This window comes from Psammomys obesus, unplaced genomic scaffold, assembly GCF_907164565.1.
Source record: "Psammomys obesus unplaced genomic scaffold, mPsaObe1.curated_primary_1811, whole genome shotgun sequence".
In the NCBI taxonomy this organism is placed as follows: domain Eukaryota; kingdom Metazoa; phylum Chordata; class Mammalia; order Rodentia; family Muridae; genus Psammomys; species Psammomys obesus.
In genome coordinates, this window is record NW_026592732.1 from 10,799,428 (window position 1) to 10,817,194 (window position 17,767).

General features: G+C 41.5%; 1 protein-coding gene across 1 annotated transcript; it reads right to left on the minus strand.

Moving 5' to 3' along the window:
- Positions 1-8,963: 8,963 nt before the first annotated feature.
- Kdm4d (lysine demethylase 4D) lies at positions 8,964-11,110 on the minus strand. The gene has a single exon (XM_055615672.1). It carries the CDS (start codon positions 11,036-11,038, stop codon positions 9,533-9,535), a length of 1,506 nt encoding a protein of 501 aa, XP_055471647.1. The 5' UTR covers positions 11,039-11,110; the 3' UTR covers positions 8,964-9,532.
- Between the last annotated feature and the right edge of the window lie 6,657 nt (positions 11,111-17,767).

Below are 17,767 nucleotides of genomic sequence, written 5' to 3' on the forward strand. Positions count from 1 at the left end.
AGGAGAAGACTCTTGGACAGGAGCTTGAGTAATAGACAGACTTTATTGGCTGGCTGGAATTCTGCTGGTTGTTGTCGATCCCTGTGTAGCCCTGAGATTTTCTTGAGGGAGCTTGTTATGCCATGATCACAAGACCCTCAGAGACCACCAGGAGGTGACTCAATGCAAGAGCAAGAGAGCTTTATTACAAGAGCAATCAGATTTGGGACCCAAGTTTCATTGACATGGCAGTAGAGAAGTGGGACCCCAAGCCCTGGGTTAACAGGGCTTTTAAAGGGAAAAACTTAAAAACAAGGAGTTTCAATGAGAGCAAGCAGGGGAGTTCATGCCTTGATGTTACAGGATTGGGTAAAAGCTATAGGGCCAAGGTGACCTTCTACATAATCACAATTGCCATTCTTCTAAACTACATCTGGAACATTGGGGAGAATTTTCCCAAACAGTTCTCACTGATTATTGCCAGGGAGATTGTCTCTATTTTCTATCAAGTATTTATTCTGTGATGTTTTCTGGAGACTGTTGCTAGGAAAGATTAACTTTGTTTTCTGCTAAGTGCACATTCTGTGCTATTTCCTGGTACCTGAGTTCAGCTCCTGGTCAAGATGGCTCCTCATTTCAAAATGGTGTCAACCAGGCTAACTTAAACTCTTCATTCTCCCATTTCTTTGTTCATAAAGAGGCCAATCTTCGGATCTTACAGTCCATGGTCAGCCTCAAACTGGTGGTAATGTGTTCACATTACCATCAACTGTATAGTCCCTAGTCTTTGCTTAATATATCCTAACAACTTGTTAAGCGAGTGGTCCAAAAATGACCAAAAGCATTCTGCCTTTGAGCTGTTATAATTCTGGCTTTGTACATCCGTATTGCAATATTAGTTCCTACTCCAGCTAAGCAGGTCCCCAAGATAATAGCTAATGTCAGGGATCCCCCTTTGACTTAGCATTTCAGCCTAATAGGTGGGATTTTTGACTGAAGGTCTCTTATTCTGAATTGATTTCAGTTCTGACAATAGGACCACTGGCATCAAGGGGCCAGGAAGGTTGAAATGCCAGTCAAACGCTGGGCAATGGGCAATCCTCAGAAGCATCTGGTTAGTTGGTCCACCTGAGGAGGCAGTAAGAAATCATGTCAGCTTCCAACAAGTTCAGATCTCAGCTTGCAGTCTCAACCAGCTGAAAATCTGCTGAGACAAATTCAAACTAGAAATTTGTCTAATAAATGGGGAAAGTGAGAACTCCCAAAACCAAGGAAATAACTCATCTCGGGTCCATTTGAGCTATGTCAGATTCAGGTCTCATGACTTTTTGATTTCCTGAAACTCATGAATTTTTAATTTACAAAAGGAAATATATAAAAAGACTAAGAAAAATAATATATCAACAACATTTTACCTGAAAAACGGGTAAAACTGTATCCAATGGAATGAGTATCAATTCTTAGCTGTTTGTTCTGTAAGCTTTATAAACAATTTAAATGTATCCATGCTCTGAAACTTAAACTGTCTGCACAGCTGTTGGTAATCAGCCATCATGCCATTTCTTGTACACTGGAAAGTTAGGCAGAAGTGCATTAATGGTATTAGTATTAAACTCTGGATGCTTGGACTTTCCCTAACAAAGCAACCAGAAGGAATGGGTTTAAAATATTCCTAAATTCTGTATCAAAATCTACCTCAAAGATAGCAGATATTCAAATATATATTTTGGAAAGATGTTCTTAGCGTGATGAGAAGCATCTCTAAATCTATTTCCAGAAGACAACCAAGAGAAAATTAAAATCTCGAGCTTGTGACTGGATAACAAGCAGTCAGTGTTTCATCAGCTTATCCCAATTCTTTTAATCAATATTGTAACGCTGAATTTCTGAGATTTTATAACAATATAAGCATATCAATAGCAGAGTAGGGGGAACATCTGAAATATTATCTTAAAATATTTATTTAGACCCTTTAATTGTTTACTAACTTTGAAACATTTTTCCAGATCTTTAAATAATAATTTTTTAATTTTCATAACTTAAATTTTTATATCCTCAAATTTTATATAAATTCTATATCTTTTAATCCAGCTATTTATCATTAAACATAGACAATTAACATGAAGCCTGTAGGAAAGGCAAACCTGTTTGCCTTTTTAAATGACCTAGTACCTGGTAATTTTAACTAATTAATAAACTAACCAATTAACTAACAATGTATCTAATTATCTGCTCTTTAGCTGCAAGGCTACTATTAGCTTAGATTAGCCATCAATGTGATCAGAGGCCTAAGAAGGGTAAATTATGAGCTAAATAAATGTACCAATCCATGTACCAATCAAAATGACAGTGACAACTAATCAGTCCATCACCCTAGGCAGTTATCCCTGGCTCCTGTGGTCTTATGGCATCATGAACAGAGGTGGTCCAATGACCAGGCACAGAAAATGAGAGACTGTTTCTGTGAAGAAATAGATGAGAGAATGACTTCACCTCACCCTTAGCAATGTGAAACATTGACTCTCTAGGTGTCCACAGTTTTGTCCACAGTTTAGGCTAGGCCCTAGCAGTGGGCCAGTTGGGGCAGTCTTGCCCCATGGTTAGCATACCGTAATCCAGAGTCACAGTCATCTGTTGTATCCCAATCTTCTTGGAGACCTTGGGGGAGCTACTGCCAGGATTTTGGGACTCTGTCATAAAAAGCTTACATATGTTAAAATGCCATATTCATCGGATCTCTGACAAACTTGAGGGTCAACATATCTGAATTATTTTTTATCTATCTTTAATTATTTATTTTAAATTGCATCCTATAAAACAGAATACCATAATCTCCAATTCTGGCATATTCCTTAGGTAAATGGTTTGAAACCACATCTCTCCCAAATAAATTTACATAGGAAAACTTTATAGTTATCCATCCTGGGCTTAACTTTGAAAACATAAACAAAAGACTAAATAAAGCTCACTCTTGAAACCAACTGCAGACATTAGCATAACTTCAAACATCTTTCTGAACTAAAATCAAGGCAAAACTTTCAATCAGATACAATACATAGAAGAGCTAGCAAATCTTGCTCATCCTATCATATTGCATTGAGATTGAACAGCAAAAAAGCTTAAAGGATAGAGAATTAAACACAGCTGGCAACCTTAGCAGAGACGGACAATTCTTGCCATTTCAAACCTTTTGACCAGAAGAAACAGCATTAAATCATTTATATAGGAACTGGCAACCAGGCATATATTTTATATAACAATTAACAATGACTTGAATATAACCCTGTACAACCCTGGGCTAACATGGAGCTGCAATAAAGAACTTAATTTTCTTATGTTCTTTCTTATATTCATTTTGCATTGAATAAACATCAGCCTTTTACAGAGTGCAGGGAATCATATGAAAGAAGGGGAGTTTGATGTGGAAAGGATAGGAGCTCCACAAGGACCAAACATATCTGGGCACAGGGTCTTTTCTGAGATGGACACTCAACCAAAGACCATGAGAGGATAAAACCTAGAACCTCTGCTCGAATGTGACCCGTGATAGCTCAGTAATCAATTGGTTTCCCATAGTAAGGGGAACAAGGACTATTTCTAACAGGAACTCAATGACTGGCTCTTTGACCTCCCCACCTCCCAAGGGAGGAGCAGTACTGTTAGGCAACAGAGGAGGACTTTGCAGCTAGTCCTGAAAATACCTGACAAAACGGAGTCATATGAAAGGGGAGGAGGTCCTCCCCTATCAGTGGACTTGGAAAGGGGCAGGGAGGAGATGAGGGAGGGAGGGTGGGATTGGGGATACAGCTGGGATACAGAATTAACAAAATGTAACTAATGAGAAAAATAAAAATTAAAAAAAAAACAGCCTTTTAAATGGAGAGCAGCATATTTTGCAGGGTTTTTTTTTCAAATCATATTTGCAGGTGTAAAAAAACAAAGCAAGTACAGTTCATATCCTCTATAACATTCTATATACCTTCAGGTTAGGCTTTTTCCTGTTCCATTCTTTTGATTTAGCCAGACATTTCTCTTTCTTTTCAGACAACCTAAAAAATTTTTATTATATATCTATATACTGTTTTATTATATTATTCCATGGATTTTTATGCTCCTGACACGATACACTGTAAAACTGCAATTTTATTAATTGGCTCAAACAGTATGGCTTGGATTCATCTGGTAAAATTAATAAATACCAAAGTCTGTTGTCCTCCTCCAAAGGATTGAAAAACTGTTCCAAATTCCCTATTAGACTGCTCAAGGTCATTGTTTAAAATGCCTGATAAACTTTAAAATGTTTCATAGCCTTAAACATTTTTCAAAACCTGTTTTAGCAATATTAAAATAAACATAATTTTAGAAGAAATCTGTTTTTGCAATATCAAAATAAAGTATCCTTTTTAGGAATGAAGTCACAAAGCATAACCATAATTTCAAAAGTCAAAACCAAATTTTATCAATGTAAACAATTCAGTACTTTTAAAATCAATACCAAATGTATTATTTTGATATTATAAACTTTGGCTGCCAGCAAGAAAAGTTCTTGTATACAAACACATGGAGGAGCAGTTTTAATATTTTATATAAGCAGAGTTTCAAACCTTATTATTTTATAAACCCGGTCTTTAAGACAGGACAGAGGTTATGTAAAATGCCATATACTTAATAGCCAATAATCAGACATCAAGATATATAGAACATAGTAAACTTATATATTCAAAACCAGACAGACAAAATTTATTTTTACTTCTTTTAGCTGTAATTTCAAGGGAGAAACATCTTGCTACCTGTTGAATCCAATTTTTATGACCATAGAGGCTTGCAACTTTCTTACCTGAGAAGCTGCTGTTGCCCCTTTAAGAGCTGTCTGCTTGCGCAAAAACCTTTCTGCGCAAAATCATGCATTCCCAAGCAACCCGAAAGTAAGACCTCTGCCACCAGAGACCTGAGCCAGCAGAGACCAAAGCATTGGTAGGGCAAGACTTTGAATTTAACCTTTAAACATATTTAATAACTCTTAATTTATAACTAAAACATACAAAGCATATTAACCATTTAAGATCAATCAAAAAACATAAAATAATTATTAATATGGGTTTGATCTCTGGTTGGAGCTCCTATAATGTCTGCAACGTTTTAAACTGCTCACAATTGTCCCAAGTAGGCTGGTGAGTAAAAAGAACAGTTTCAAAAAGATCAATTAAGTTAGCATCTGGTGGCCCATAAGGGAAGAGCCATAGAATCTGCCTCTGGTTTCAGAGAGCCTGTGGAAGGAGGATTGTTAGTGAGGGTCAGAAAAGGCTTGATCCATGGAGGTGGATGAATCACTAGATCCCTCCAAACTACAATATAGGGCACTTGGTCTGGGTGCCCACATGCTTTCTGAGACTCTATCTCCCATGCAAGGATGGTGGGAAGGTGGAAAGTTAATTCTGACAGCCAGCCAACATTGAAGATGGGCCATTCCAAGTTGCAAAAAAATCATCATTTTTCCTTTCCTCACATTAACTGAAAGACTGTGAGCAAATAGTCTTAACTTCCCTAAAATGAGTCAGAACCAAGGCAAGGGGTTTGAAAGTAGCCTGTCCCATATTGTCAGTCAGTCTATTCATCAGAAGAATTAAAAAACATAAAAAGGACAATTTCAACAAACAGTAAGTCGCACAGAGATGGAGCCAGCTGTCTCAGGCAAAAGTGAAACTAAAGACAATAAATCACAGCTTGTAGTGGGGCTAATTTCCCAGGACCAAAACTGAAATCAAAGAAGCAAAAAGAGCCATGGCTTTGGACACAAGCAGAACCAAGCATTCTCAGGTAAATGCAAAACCACAAACAATTAATCATACACAGAAATGAAGCAGTAGCTCTGGCTCAAAGTCAAGCAGTAGACAATCAAACACAGAGATGAAGTGAAACCAAAAACCTGGCTTGTAAAAACAGACACAGTGGTTGTGTAGTCATACTCCCGGGCCTTCAGATTCTTGCTCCAGTTTCCCTGCAGCAGAAACTCCAAAGTGGTGGATGGTCCTGACTCACAGACCTGCAGATTCTCACTCCGGTTTCCCTGCCACAGAAGTGCCAGAGCAAAACTGATGAGGTCAAAAACGTCTTTTTGACCCGAGCAGATGTAGGCCCCCAGTATATCTACCTTATCTACATCTTGCGACTTCTACAGATACCTCAAGGCCTTTCAAAACAAAGAACAAAAAGTAAAGGCAAACAAACACTTAAAGCAGACGGACAACACAGAAGACATTTACCCGCGGGATTAAACTCTCTGGGTTGGTAGTCCTAGAAGTCCTGAGGGTTCCTGGTCAGGGAACCAAATGCTATGCCAGGATCATGAGACCCTCAGAGACCACCAGGAGATGACTCAATGCAAGAGCAAGAGAGCTTTATTACAAGAGCAATCAAATTCGGGACCCAAGTGTCACTGACACAGAAGTAGAGAAGTGGGACCCTGAGCCCTGAGTTTACAGGATTTTTAAAGGGAAAAATTGCAAGCAGGGGGTTTCCATAACAGCAAGCAGGGGGGTTCATACCTTGATGTTACAGGATTGGGTAAAAGCCATAGGGCCCAGGTGACCTTCTACATAATCACAATTGCCATTATTCTAAACTACATCTGGAACATTGGGGAGAATTTTCCTAAACAATTCTCACTGATTATTGCCAGGGAAATTGTCTCTATTTTCTATCAAGTGTTTATTCTGTGATATTTCCTGGAGGCTGTTTCTAGGAGAGGTTAACTTTGTTTTCTGCCAAGTGCACATTCTGTGCTATTTCCTGGTACCTGAGTTCAGCTCCTGGTCAAGATGGCTCCTCATTTCAAAATGGAGTCACCCAGGCTAATTTAAACTCTTCAGGTTTCTCTTGGGGGGGGCTTAAGGTGGGAGAGGGTGTTTTGAGAAAGGGTTTCTCTGTAGCTCTGGCTGGTTTGAAACTAATTGTTGTACACCAGACTGGCCCCAACTCAGAGATATCCCTGTCTCTGCTTCTCTGCTTCTCAGTGCTGGGTTTAAAGTTCTGTCCTACCACCACCTGGCTGCCAGAGGAAGGGGTTTCTTTTTTCCTTTTCCAGACATGCTTTCTGTGTGTACCATTAGCTGTGCTGGACTCTCTTTCTAGACCAGCCTGGCCTGGAACTCAATGAGATCTGCCTACCACAACCTCTCTTAGTCCTGGGATTAAAGGCTTTTGTCACCAGGCCAGGCTCAGAGAAAGCTTTTAAGCAAACAAACAAGTAAAAAAAAAAAAAAAACCTCACCCATATTCTCATCATTTTTCAGTTAAACAAAACAGTTAGCAGGAGGCAGATTACAGAAGCCAAAAAGCAAGGTTTTACATCTAAAGATTTTGATGGCTTAGGCCTTTGCCTTACTTTTGGCAGGTGATGCTGTCTGCTCATGTTGCTGCCTGAAGAATGTCGTGGTGTCAGTTGTGTAAGGTCTGCAGCCCTGTTCCATTCCCCATTGGTCTTAGTGAATGAGCCCAATTATGGACTTGTGTATATAGGTATAAGACGGAGGACCTGCTGTTCATCCAGTAAGAATGGGCTGTAAAGGCCCAGTACACACCAATAGCAGAGAAGCTGGGCAGGGGACCAAGAGAACACAGAGTGGTGTCCATGATCTGATTTATGTCTTTGTCTCTTTCTCTTTTGAGTGTTTCTCCAACCCTGGCAAGGTGCTTTCTAATTATTCCTGGTGGATTAGCCTAGAAGCAGCAGGTCTCTCCCAGAGCCACATATAAGCCTGTTTTTTGCATTGGAAGTGGGTCTAAACCTCACCAATTTTGTAGGACTATTTCTGTAAGGGACTCTAAGTGTTGTTTCAACAGAAGCAGAAACTTTTAATACTTCCTGGATTGCAGTGCAAAGTTATGGCAAACAGTGGCAGTGTTTCTCTGGGGGCACATAAGGACACCATGCCTCTGGAATGATTGTTCCCACTTCTGGGAACTGTATGGCTCTCAAGAATGTGGTCAGAACTGTAGCTGTGGAAGACATAGGCCCCACAGCACACAGGGGTGCTGCCCCTCTGTGAGATGTCTGCTGTTACAGACAGTGGAGCTATACTCTTGACCGTTTTGACATTTGTGACCCCATGTATGAAATATGTTGCCAAATGTGGCTGGGCAACTGATGTCTACCAAAAAAAAACAAAAAACAAAACAACAACAAAAAACCACAAAACAACAACAACAACAACAAAAAAAAAAACCCACCATGGTTCCAGGCAACTGCAATTTTGATGTGGGCTTGTCCTCTGGTGAGCCCACCACAACTCATCCCATCCCATGAACTCGCCAAGTTTCTCTGGATGCCTGATCATTTCTCCTGCTGTGACAATCTTTTACCCAGTGCCAATGAGGTAGACCTCCCCACCCACTGGATGCCACAGAACCTATCTTTCTCCTGTGTGCCTGTGACTCCTGGCACAGGCTCGGTGCCATGTTCACTCCTTCTCACATGGGCCCTGGGACACTTGTCCTGAGGTGTCCCAGCTCCCACTGCCTCTTGGACCAACATTGGTTGATTTGAGGTCCTGTGCTGGATTCAGTCTTCATTTCCATGAGGACCTTTGCACCAGTTATTCTGGCTTCCTTCAGATCATACCACGTTCCCTAAGAGAGCCAGGACTTAATCCCAGTGCTACCCTTGTCCCTGGCCCAGCTCAGACCCTGCACAGCACTGCCCATCAGACACTGGAAGTAGTCATCTGGTGAGCCAGTTGATACTCAGGGAGAACTTGTGACAGCTGATCTCTAATAAGCTGTTCCTTAAATGTACGTAGGAAAGTTATGAATTGCAATATTGGAGCATATTTTGAAATAAGAAGTTTTGTTCTGGAGATTGGCCCAACATTTCAGATCATTTACTGTCAGAGAAGACAAATTTGAATCCCATGAATCATAGAATAGTGGGATCAGAATGAACGCACATATACGCTCACACACACATAAACGTGTGATGATCACAGTGGAACAAAAGATCTCAGGTTTCAAGTCCAGCTTGGAGTTTGCTCTGTATAATTAGTTCCACAATATTAGAAATAAAGTAATTTTAATATTTGGCTGCTTTGCCTTTATTTGTGAAAACTGGTGAGACAAATTTCAATACACCAACTTTAAGAGGTCATCTGTGACTCTCAAATAACTTTGGACATTTTTGTATGACACTTCCTTAGTGACTGCTAATCTAGTAGTAAAAAGTTAGACATTTTGCAAGAAATGGCTGTGGAGTAGGAAAACTTGAATTTTCAGCCTTTTCTAACAGCCCTGAGGATGGGAGGTCAGTTTTGAGCAGCCTCAGCTGAAATTAGCCAATGACACCTCCCGTGGTAGACCAGGAATTACTGGTATCCTGAGGCTTGCCAATTCCGGAGAGTGGAAGATGCAGTGTGAGTCTAGTAGTTAGAACTGACAAGGAGCTCCGTCAGCCATGGCCAGTGTCCCACAAACTCAGTCAACGGTCTAAGGCAAAGGTCCTATTGAGCTTCCTACTGCAGGGCAATGAGCTATTGGCACACATAGGTTCGGGGGTCAGAGGTCAGTCCTCCTTCAGAGCTGTTACAGGATGCTGTGGGCCAGGGCTCCCAAGTCCAGAGTTCTCTATCACATCTCCACTCACGGACTGGGACTGAAGCTCTGGGCTCAGTCCTGGTGGCAGGCGCCTCTTGACTGGAGCCTCATTGGTGGATTCCTGTACTCCTAGTTCACAAGGGCGACGACCCAGACCACGTCTTCCAGTTGACATATGGTAACTAGGAGAAGATAGGCCCAGAGGATGTGGTGGGGCTGTGGCTGGGTCAGGCTTCTGGACCTCATCACGTTTGGCACCTGATGGTTGCCTGGAGGTGTGGCACACCCGGGTGTTGCAAGAAATTTTACTGTCAGTGTCTATAGACAGAGGAGAGCGTGACACCTGGGGAAGCCGGTGATGCCTCAGGCCCCAAGGTTTTTTTGGTACTTTGCTCACCCTCCAGGTGGTGAGCCCCTGAGTGGTAGGCCCCATAGTCTCTGTGTGGTCCACAACTGCCTGATCTTTGCCCCGTTTCCACAGCTCATACCGCTCAGGCTGTAGGATGCGCACAAAGGCGTCCATAGAGAAGCTCACCCGAGCCTCCCCACAGCTGCACTGAGACGCCACCTTGCCGTAGTCGATCCACCGCGGGGTGGCGAAGTTGATGGCCTCCGCACAGTTGAAGCCATGGTTGAAGCCGGCGTGGTAACCATAGGGAAAAGTGACCATGAACTCGCCAGCCTCCTGGGTCATGCGGCCAAAGGGGATGCCATTCTCCCTGAGCACGGTGGGGGAGATGAGCGCCACCTTGTGCCTCAGGAAGGCCTGGCAGCCCCGGGAGCTGGCAGGGAAGAGGTCCCTGGCCAGGAGCTCCAGGCGCTGGCCATGCTCAGGGGGCACAGCATACCACGTCTTGGGCTGCCCAAAGTGCAGGTAGTTGATGCTGTACAGGTCCATGTCCTCCGTGTGCCACGCAAACGTGGTCTTCCACATGCCAAAGTACAGGTAGGGCGTGTTGACGCCCTCGATCACAATGCCACATTCCTGTTCCAATAGGTCCTGAATTGTTCCCAGGTGTCCCACATTCCAATGTTGAGTCTTCCCATCAAACAGGGAGCCGCTGACATCGGCACCATAAATTGGTGACCCATAGAGGCGATTTTTCCAGTATTTTCTCTCCAACTCTTCAAAATTCAGGTGTGGTGGGGTCCGGTATTTTTTACTGTTGGCTAGGTGACGGTACTGCCCGACCGTCATGGCTTTCTTCTTCTTATGATATTGTGTGAACACACCCGCGTGCCCAGAGACCACTTGCTGCAGGGGCGTGGCTATCAGGAGATCCGAGACATCCTCATAGGACTGCCTGGCTCTCCACTCCTTGGGCGGGATGACCTTGGCCACGCCGGCTCGGTGTGCCCCTTGGGACTCCATGTAGGCAATGTATTTGTCAAAATCATTAAACTCTTCCTTGGTTGGACGAAATATCATTATGCTGCAATTTGGATTCTGAGAACAGTTGGACTTAGACCGCATAGCTTCCAATTTAAACACCAAACTCCTCTCTATGCACAGAGGAAGTAGAATTTTTTTTAACAAATGAATTGTTGTGGGTGTGATGTAGCAGAATCTACCAGCCAGCTTCTGTGTAAGTGATGGGACTAGCTTTCCTTAGGCTTGCTGACTAGCTAAGAGCCAGCACTCTGGCTGTCAGGCTCGGTCGGCTAAGGCAGCCTCAGCCTCCGCTGCGTTGCTCAGTTGGGACCCGGTTTTTTGCTCTTGTTGTCTCCCTGATTGTGTAGACTGGAGTGTAGAAGAATGTCTTCAGGGACGTGACTAAAACAAAATCTGAAAGAATAAAGTTTGAAAATGTTTAGAAAAAGCTCTCAGAGAAATGCAAATTAAACAGTCAGTTGTATAGTACTTTCAGAGGTCCAGGCCTTACTTAGAAGGATGCCAAGGTCTAAGCGGTTGATAATGCTGCTTGTAAAAACCATACCCTGCAAACTACACACACCTGTCAACAGTGGCGTGGAGAAGGGCATGGTTGCATCTCATACAGCAGAAGGCCGTCACGTGAGGAAGATGAATGTGTCATACAGGAACCAATTTTATAAAGGTGATATCAGAATGTTCTAATCCAAGAGGATATCTATTACATGATTCCATCTACGTAAGATTGAGATGAGACTAAGAAATTTATGTTCAAAGATCACAGAGTGGGTAGCTCTGTGAAAGAGAGAGGTGTGTGGGTAGGAGTCTCAAGATTTGCAGATGTTGATCTACTCAGCACCCCAATGCTGCTTATTGCTTATCAGAATAGCTCCTTGTGATCATTCATCTAGCATGATGATCTTTACAAATGGCTCTGTGTTAGTTTAAAATAGTTTAGGAAATAAGCACCAATGCTAAAGGGACATACATGTAATGGAAAAGAGTTGGTTTCTTTGTATATTGTGTAAATATGCTTTTGTTCTAATCCCAAGTGTGGGATTTTAGTTAGGCTATAGTTTGTCCACACCTGTGAATTGTCACATATGGGGCTCCATCTTTTGACAGCTGGTTACAGCCTTTTTCATGCCTCATGGAGAGGGGCATAGTCTAGGACTCTGAGAGTATAAATATGAGAACAAGAAAGAGACGGTGTGGTGTTTGGTGGGGAATTTGGTGTGGCATTCTAGAGTGGCGTTTTGTGTCATGTTCGGTGTTGAAGGGGAGGAGTTTGGAGAAACCAGAGACAGTATGGCAGCTTAGGGCAGACAGAAACGCTTCAGGGCACAGCAGTATGGAGACTGCTAGCTGCATCTGTGGTTGATGGAGATTGGTGAAGAGCCCTAAAAGAACCCTGTGACCCTAACTAGCCAGGAGAAGTAAAGGAGTCTGGGACCCCTCCCCCCACTAACCTTTTCTCTCTCCTACTGAAGGTTGGGGGGTTGATGGAAGGGAGGTAGAGGCCTAAACACCCCAAATATAGTAGAGTTTTTAAAAAGACCACTACCGGTAGCTTTCTGCTTCACATACATAATTGGATTAGAAGGAAAGAAGGTGCTTAGAAATGAACCAAATATTCAGTCAAAAAATCTAGATAATTAAAATGTAGAGGGAAAAGAAGAGATTGTTAAGAGAAAAGTAAATTAAATACAGGTCATGCCAGGTGTGGTAGCACACACCTGTAATCCCAGCACTTAGGGAGGTAGAGGCAGGCAGGATCACTGTGAGTTTGAGGCCAGCCTGGTCTACAAAGCAAGTCCAGGATAAGCCAAGGCTTATCAAGAAAAACCCTGTCTTGGAAAACCTAAATAGATAGATAAATAAGGATCATGCATTTCTTTAACTCACATTATGTGATTTTATGGTCACATAAATGTTTTTTTCACAACTGGTCCTATATAGCCCAATACAGGATGACAGAACTTTTCCCTATGAGTAAGGGCTGTCCAGATACAGGAGGGAAGTAAATGGTAGGTGTTCAGACAGTTTCTCCGTGGCTGTATCAGAAAAAGACCAGAGAATGTATGTGGTTGTATGGAGGATCAAACACATGATAATGACTGGTCATTCCATCTACCCTAGATAAAAAAGAAAATGAGAGCACTGAGGGTAGTGGAAAGAGAAGGAGATACTATTTCATTCTAAGGCTAACTTTTTCCATTAGGTCAAATATCTCTGTTAGGGTGCTGCGAAATATGGGGTGCCAAGCATGGAATACTGAAAATAGTTTCTAAACTAGCCACATTTTAAACTGAATGTTTTTACCTGTCATATCTTCCCTAGTTTTTACTTTATGCTGTTAATCAAATTTTACCTCCTTTCACAATCTCTCTCCCCAAATCCTTAATTCTATTCTACCCTTTCCTAACCAGATGAACTTAACCCTCATCTTCTTTTTCTGTCTCAAGAAATACATTTCCCTTGTCATCTCCTGTAGCTCTCTTTGGGAATGATCACTCTGGCTGTGACTTGCAGGACCTTTATCTAAGAAGCTGCATAGGCTACCCCTTCCAGCCTTACACTATGCCAGGAAATTGGCTTTCTCAGCATTCCCTCTTTATGAGACTGTGATGTGGAGATGATGACATGAAAACTCATTAGCTTGTGTCCTCAGTCTCAAGTTCTGTCTGGTCCTATCTTGTCTTCCACACAGTACACTGAGAACTTCATGGTGTCACTCAATTTTCTCCAGGATCTTAGGGCATTATTGTAAGGCCCTGGAATATTTTTATAAGAGACAGAATTAAATGAGTCCCATTGGCCCACAATGTCCTGCCTGCTCTTTGTTGCACCTTCTCTTCTCCTGCTCTTCTCCCAGAAGATATTCCTCTTCTGAGTTGGCCTCTGTACTTCAACTCCTTACCCTCACCACCTCCCTTTATTCCAGGACTGTAGCCAGTTCAGAAAACACTTTTCCTTATTAAGGTATAAGTCACCAGTATTTTTCCTGGGTAAATCTCTGTTTCTCTTTCACCTTCCTTTCAGTACCAAAATGTGTCAAAACTTGAAAGTTTACATTCAAGTGTCTTCCTTGACAAACTGACTTCCCCCACCAGATGGCGCTCCAGGCGTTACAACACCGTATTCATGCTGGGGTTTAGGGGACCACCTCCCAGTCCTCCCAGTCCTCACCCATAGGGCGCTGTTCCTCCTCTCTGGATTTTCTTTTTCCCCTCAAACCCACCACCACTACCCTCCTAGTACGGAAGTGCAACATTTTCTCACAGCTCAACTCATTCTTAACTTTTGACCTAGCACGCTGTTGGCATTTGTTGGTGCTGATCTCCCCCTTTTGTATAATCACCATCACAGCCCCTTCAACACTCAATGCTCTCAACTTTGCTTCTCTATGTTGGATCTCCATTAAGAACTTGAAAATCAACTGTAAAGGAGAAGTGGGCCATTTCCCCTTGAGACTAATGTTGGTGGATGTCTTCATTTACACCAATGGTAACACAGCTATCCTAGTCACCACCGAGCTTCATCTCATTTTCCAGATGACTGGTCAGTAATATGAAAGGCATCAACAGAGTCTACTGGGAGACCCTGAGGCCAGATTCACCAGGAGGAGGTCTCTGTGCTCTTTACCCTCCCCATAAGGAAACTCAGGATGCAGCCCACTCTCCTCTCCTGCTGAAAACACTCACCAAGTAAATTCAACCAGCCTTGAAGGTTGAGTACTACCAAAATTACATGAATCGTGTAATAATTCTCCATCTTAAAAATTATCTATAGGGCTAGAGAGATTGCTCTGTGGATAAGTAATTGTTGTGCAAACATGAAGATCAGAGTCTCTTTAGTAGCCATGTACAAGTCAGGCATGGTGCTGTCTGTAACCCTAGTGCTGAGAAGCAAGGCCAGAGACAGACAGATTGGGGGTACCTAAACAACCAACTTCTGGTTCAGTGAGAGACCCTATCAAAAAATATGGATAATGATAAAGACACCAGAGATGTACTTCTGACCTCTACATAGGTACATAGGACAAGTGCACACCCATATATGTGTGCATACTCAAGCAAACAACAAGCACTATTATATATGTATATACACTATTATATGATTTTTAAAATTACTTTGATATGTAAAATCAATTTAAAACATGTAGGCAAAATATTTCATTCATCTGAATACATGATCTAAAAAAGTGAGATAATTTAAAAGGAGATAAATATCACACTAAGGATCTTTCCTAAAAACCAAGACATAATAGAAATTCTTGCTGTTAACACAAGTCCCATTTCTGACTGACTATTCAATTGAATGTGCTGTGAGCTAGGCATGTAGTGTTTTTTTTTTTTTTAAACTACATTTGTAAGTGTTCTAGAAATAATAAGGCAATGTGTACCTGCATATACACCTTAAGATGCTGCATATCCAAAGGCAATACTCTGGTGTCTTAACAAAGATTTCTGGGTATTAGAAAGGCTGCTCCACATCCTTCAAAGACGATGCCTCCAGTCAGCTAGATTGCTCAGTGGGTCCAGCACCAGATGCCCAGACTGAAGGTCTAAATTCAATCTCCAGAACCCAAACAATGAGCTGTTCCCTGGCCTCCACACCTGCACCATGGCATGTTCTCTCTGAAACCCTCCACATAGAATACACAAGGAAAAAGAAGTTATGAAGTGAATTGAATATTAATGATCCTTTCTGCTATAGCTCTGGCACACATTGTAGAGGAGGAAAACCTGTCTTCATGCTATTTACATGTTCCAAATCTATTGCTTGAAGTGGGGATTACTGGCATCATGCCTCAAATATTAGCCACTGTTTATTTAGAGAGCATCATATATATTGGTCATTTATCATTCATCAATCATAATACTTTATAGCTGAAAAGTTCTTATACAAATGATTCACCGCTTCCCTCACTGGACAGTTATTTGCTCACAGGGCCACAGTTACTACTAACTACTTACATGCAAATATTTGCTCATCTTCAAGTATCTGAAACAGTACACCCAGTAAAATACTGATTGAATGAAATTTCTCAGGTTGCAAACTTGTAAATGAAGTGACAGTATTGCAGGATAATTTTAAGATCTTTAGTACATAGTGCCAAAACTTTTCTGTAAGAAACTATCATTTTTCCCAATGTTGAGCAAACTTATTTTTTTAAAAACTTTTTACTACTTGGTGAAGTATTAACCCAAGTTATAATTTACATTTCTTGGATCACCACGGAGAAAAATATTTTCATTCATGCCGGCCTTTAGATCTCATCATATTAACTCATTCCCTTTTGTCCATTTTTCATTAACAACAGTGTGTTTCCAACCTAGTTTACATATTACTTACACATGGTATATTGTAAACCCTTTGTTGGCTCTATTAATATTTCTGCCTATTTGGCACATCTATATTTCTCTAATTCTACTCCATTTATACTGCTTTATGTTGTATATACTTTCCCATATAAATACACACAAGTATTACCTTAACTTTTTATGTGATAATTACCTTTTATTCTGCAGTTTTAGAGCTTATTAACTTTTAAATTATTTCTGTGGGTTCTGGTGTAGCTGCCTCCTTGCTCCCAAGTTTTCTCCTGGAGGCAACAGGTCTGGCTTCTCCCCCAAAGGAAAACAGCAGCTCAAACTTCCACTATCTAAATTTTAAAAATTCACTTTACTTTACTCACTCCTCATGATGTACAGTCCAGAAACTACCTTTGCTCCTGCTATAGAGCATGAACTATGATCTCATGCTTCATTGGACAATGTCCTAGATCTCAGAGAAATAGTCTCATTTCTGGAGGTGCCTGCTGCCATGACATCCTAAAACCCTCAGCTCCTGTAAAGGTAACTGCTGCATGGCTTTCCTGCTAATTTAGGACTCCTTTGCAGGATTTTACAAATCTGCATGTATTTCTCCATCTAATTTCCAGCTTCCACATTTGGCCACTATCTTATCTCCTTTAACACCTTTGAAAATTTGTCAAACTACAAATTCTGTTACTGACACTTTAAGAGGATATGGGGAAATTAAAAAAAAAATAGCACCCAAATTATTGTCTTTATGGCGCCCCCATCCAAATGTATCACTGTACAAATCCTTGTATAAATTCTCAGCTCATGTCAAATACTTCTGGCTATCATCCTTGACCTTGTGTTCTCTTCTTCTCTCAACTTCACTTCTTTCTCCCTTCACCAGACTTTTAATTCCAGCATTTCAAGTCAAGCTAAGATTCTGCTGCTAGTCCTCAGCCTTGATGAGGATTCTGTTTTCCTTATTCCACAGTTACTATTTAGAGGTACTTAATGAAAACTGCTCAAGTGGAAGCTCCCTGGAAGGCATTTGCTTGGCAGGCAGCTTTCACCTCCAGTAGCCACTCACAGAAGGTAATGAATGCATCGCTTCTAGAGCTGTGTTTATTTTATTACCCAAGTCATTTGGACATCTCTGCCTTACAAATGTCGGTGTTCCGCTCCTCATAAGCTGCAAATGAAAAGGAAAGTTAAAAGGTGGCCTTTCCTGTCTGTTTGTGTCTATAAATAACAGTATTTTCTGTGGACATTCAAGTTAGTAGTATACAGGTCATGTGAATATAGAAAAATATATTTAGCAGGAAAAACTGGGTAGGATCAGCAAAGGTTATATTGTGACATAAATCCTGAAGATTGAGATTTGGCCTTTAAATCCAGCAATATATTATGACTTCAGTGTAGTCTATGATAAATTGGACATGGCATTACTAACTTCATTCTAGTTACTTTCTGCTGCATGGAAACCTGGATGGTAATAATGGCATCCAGCGACAAAGAATAGCAG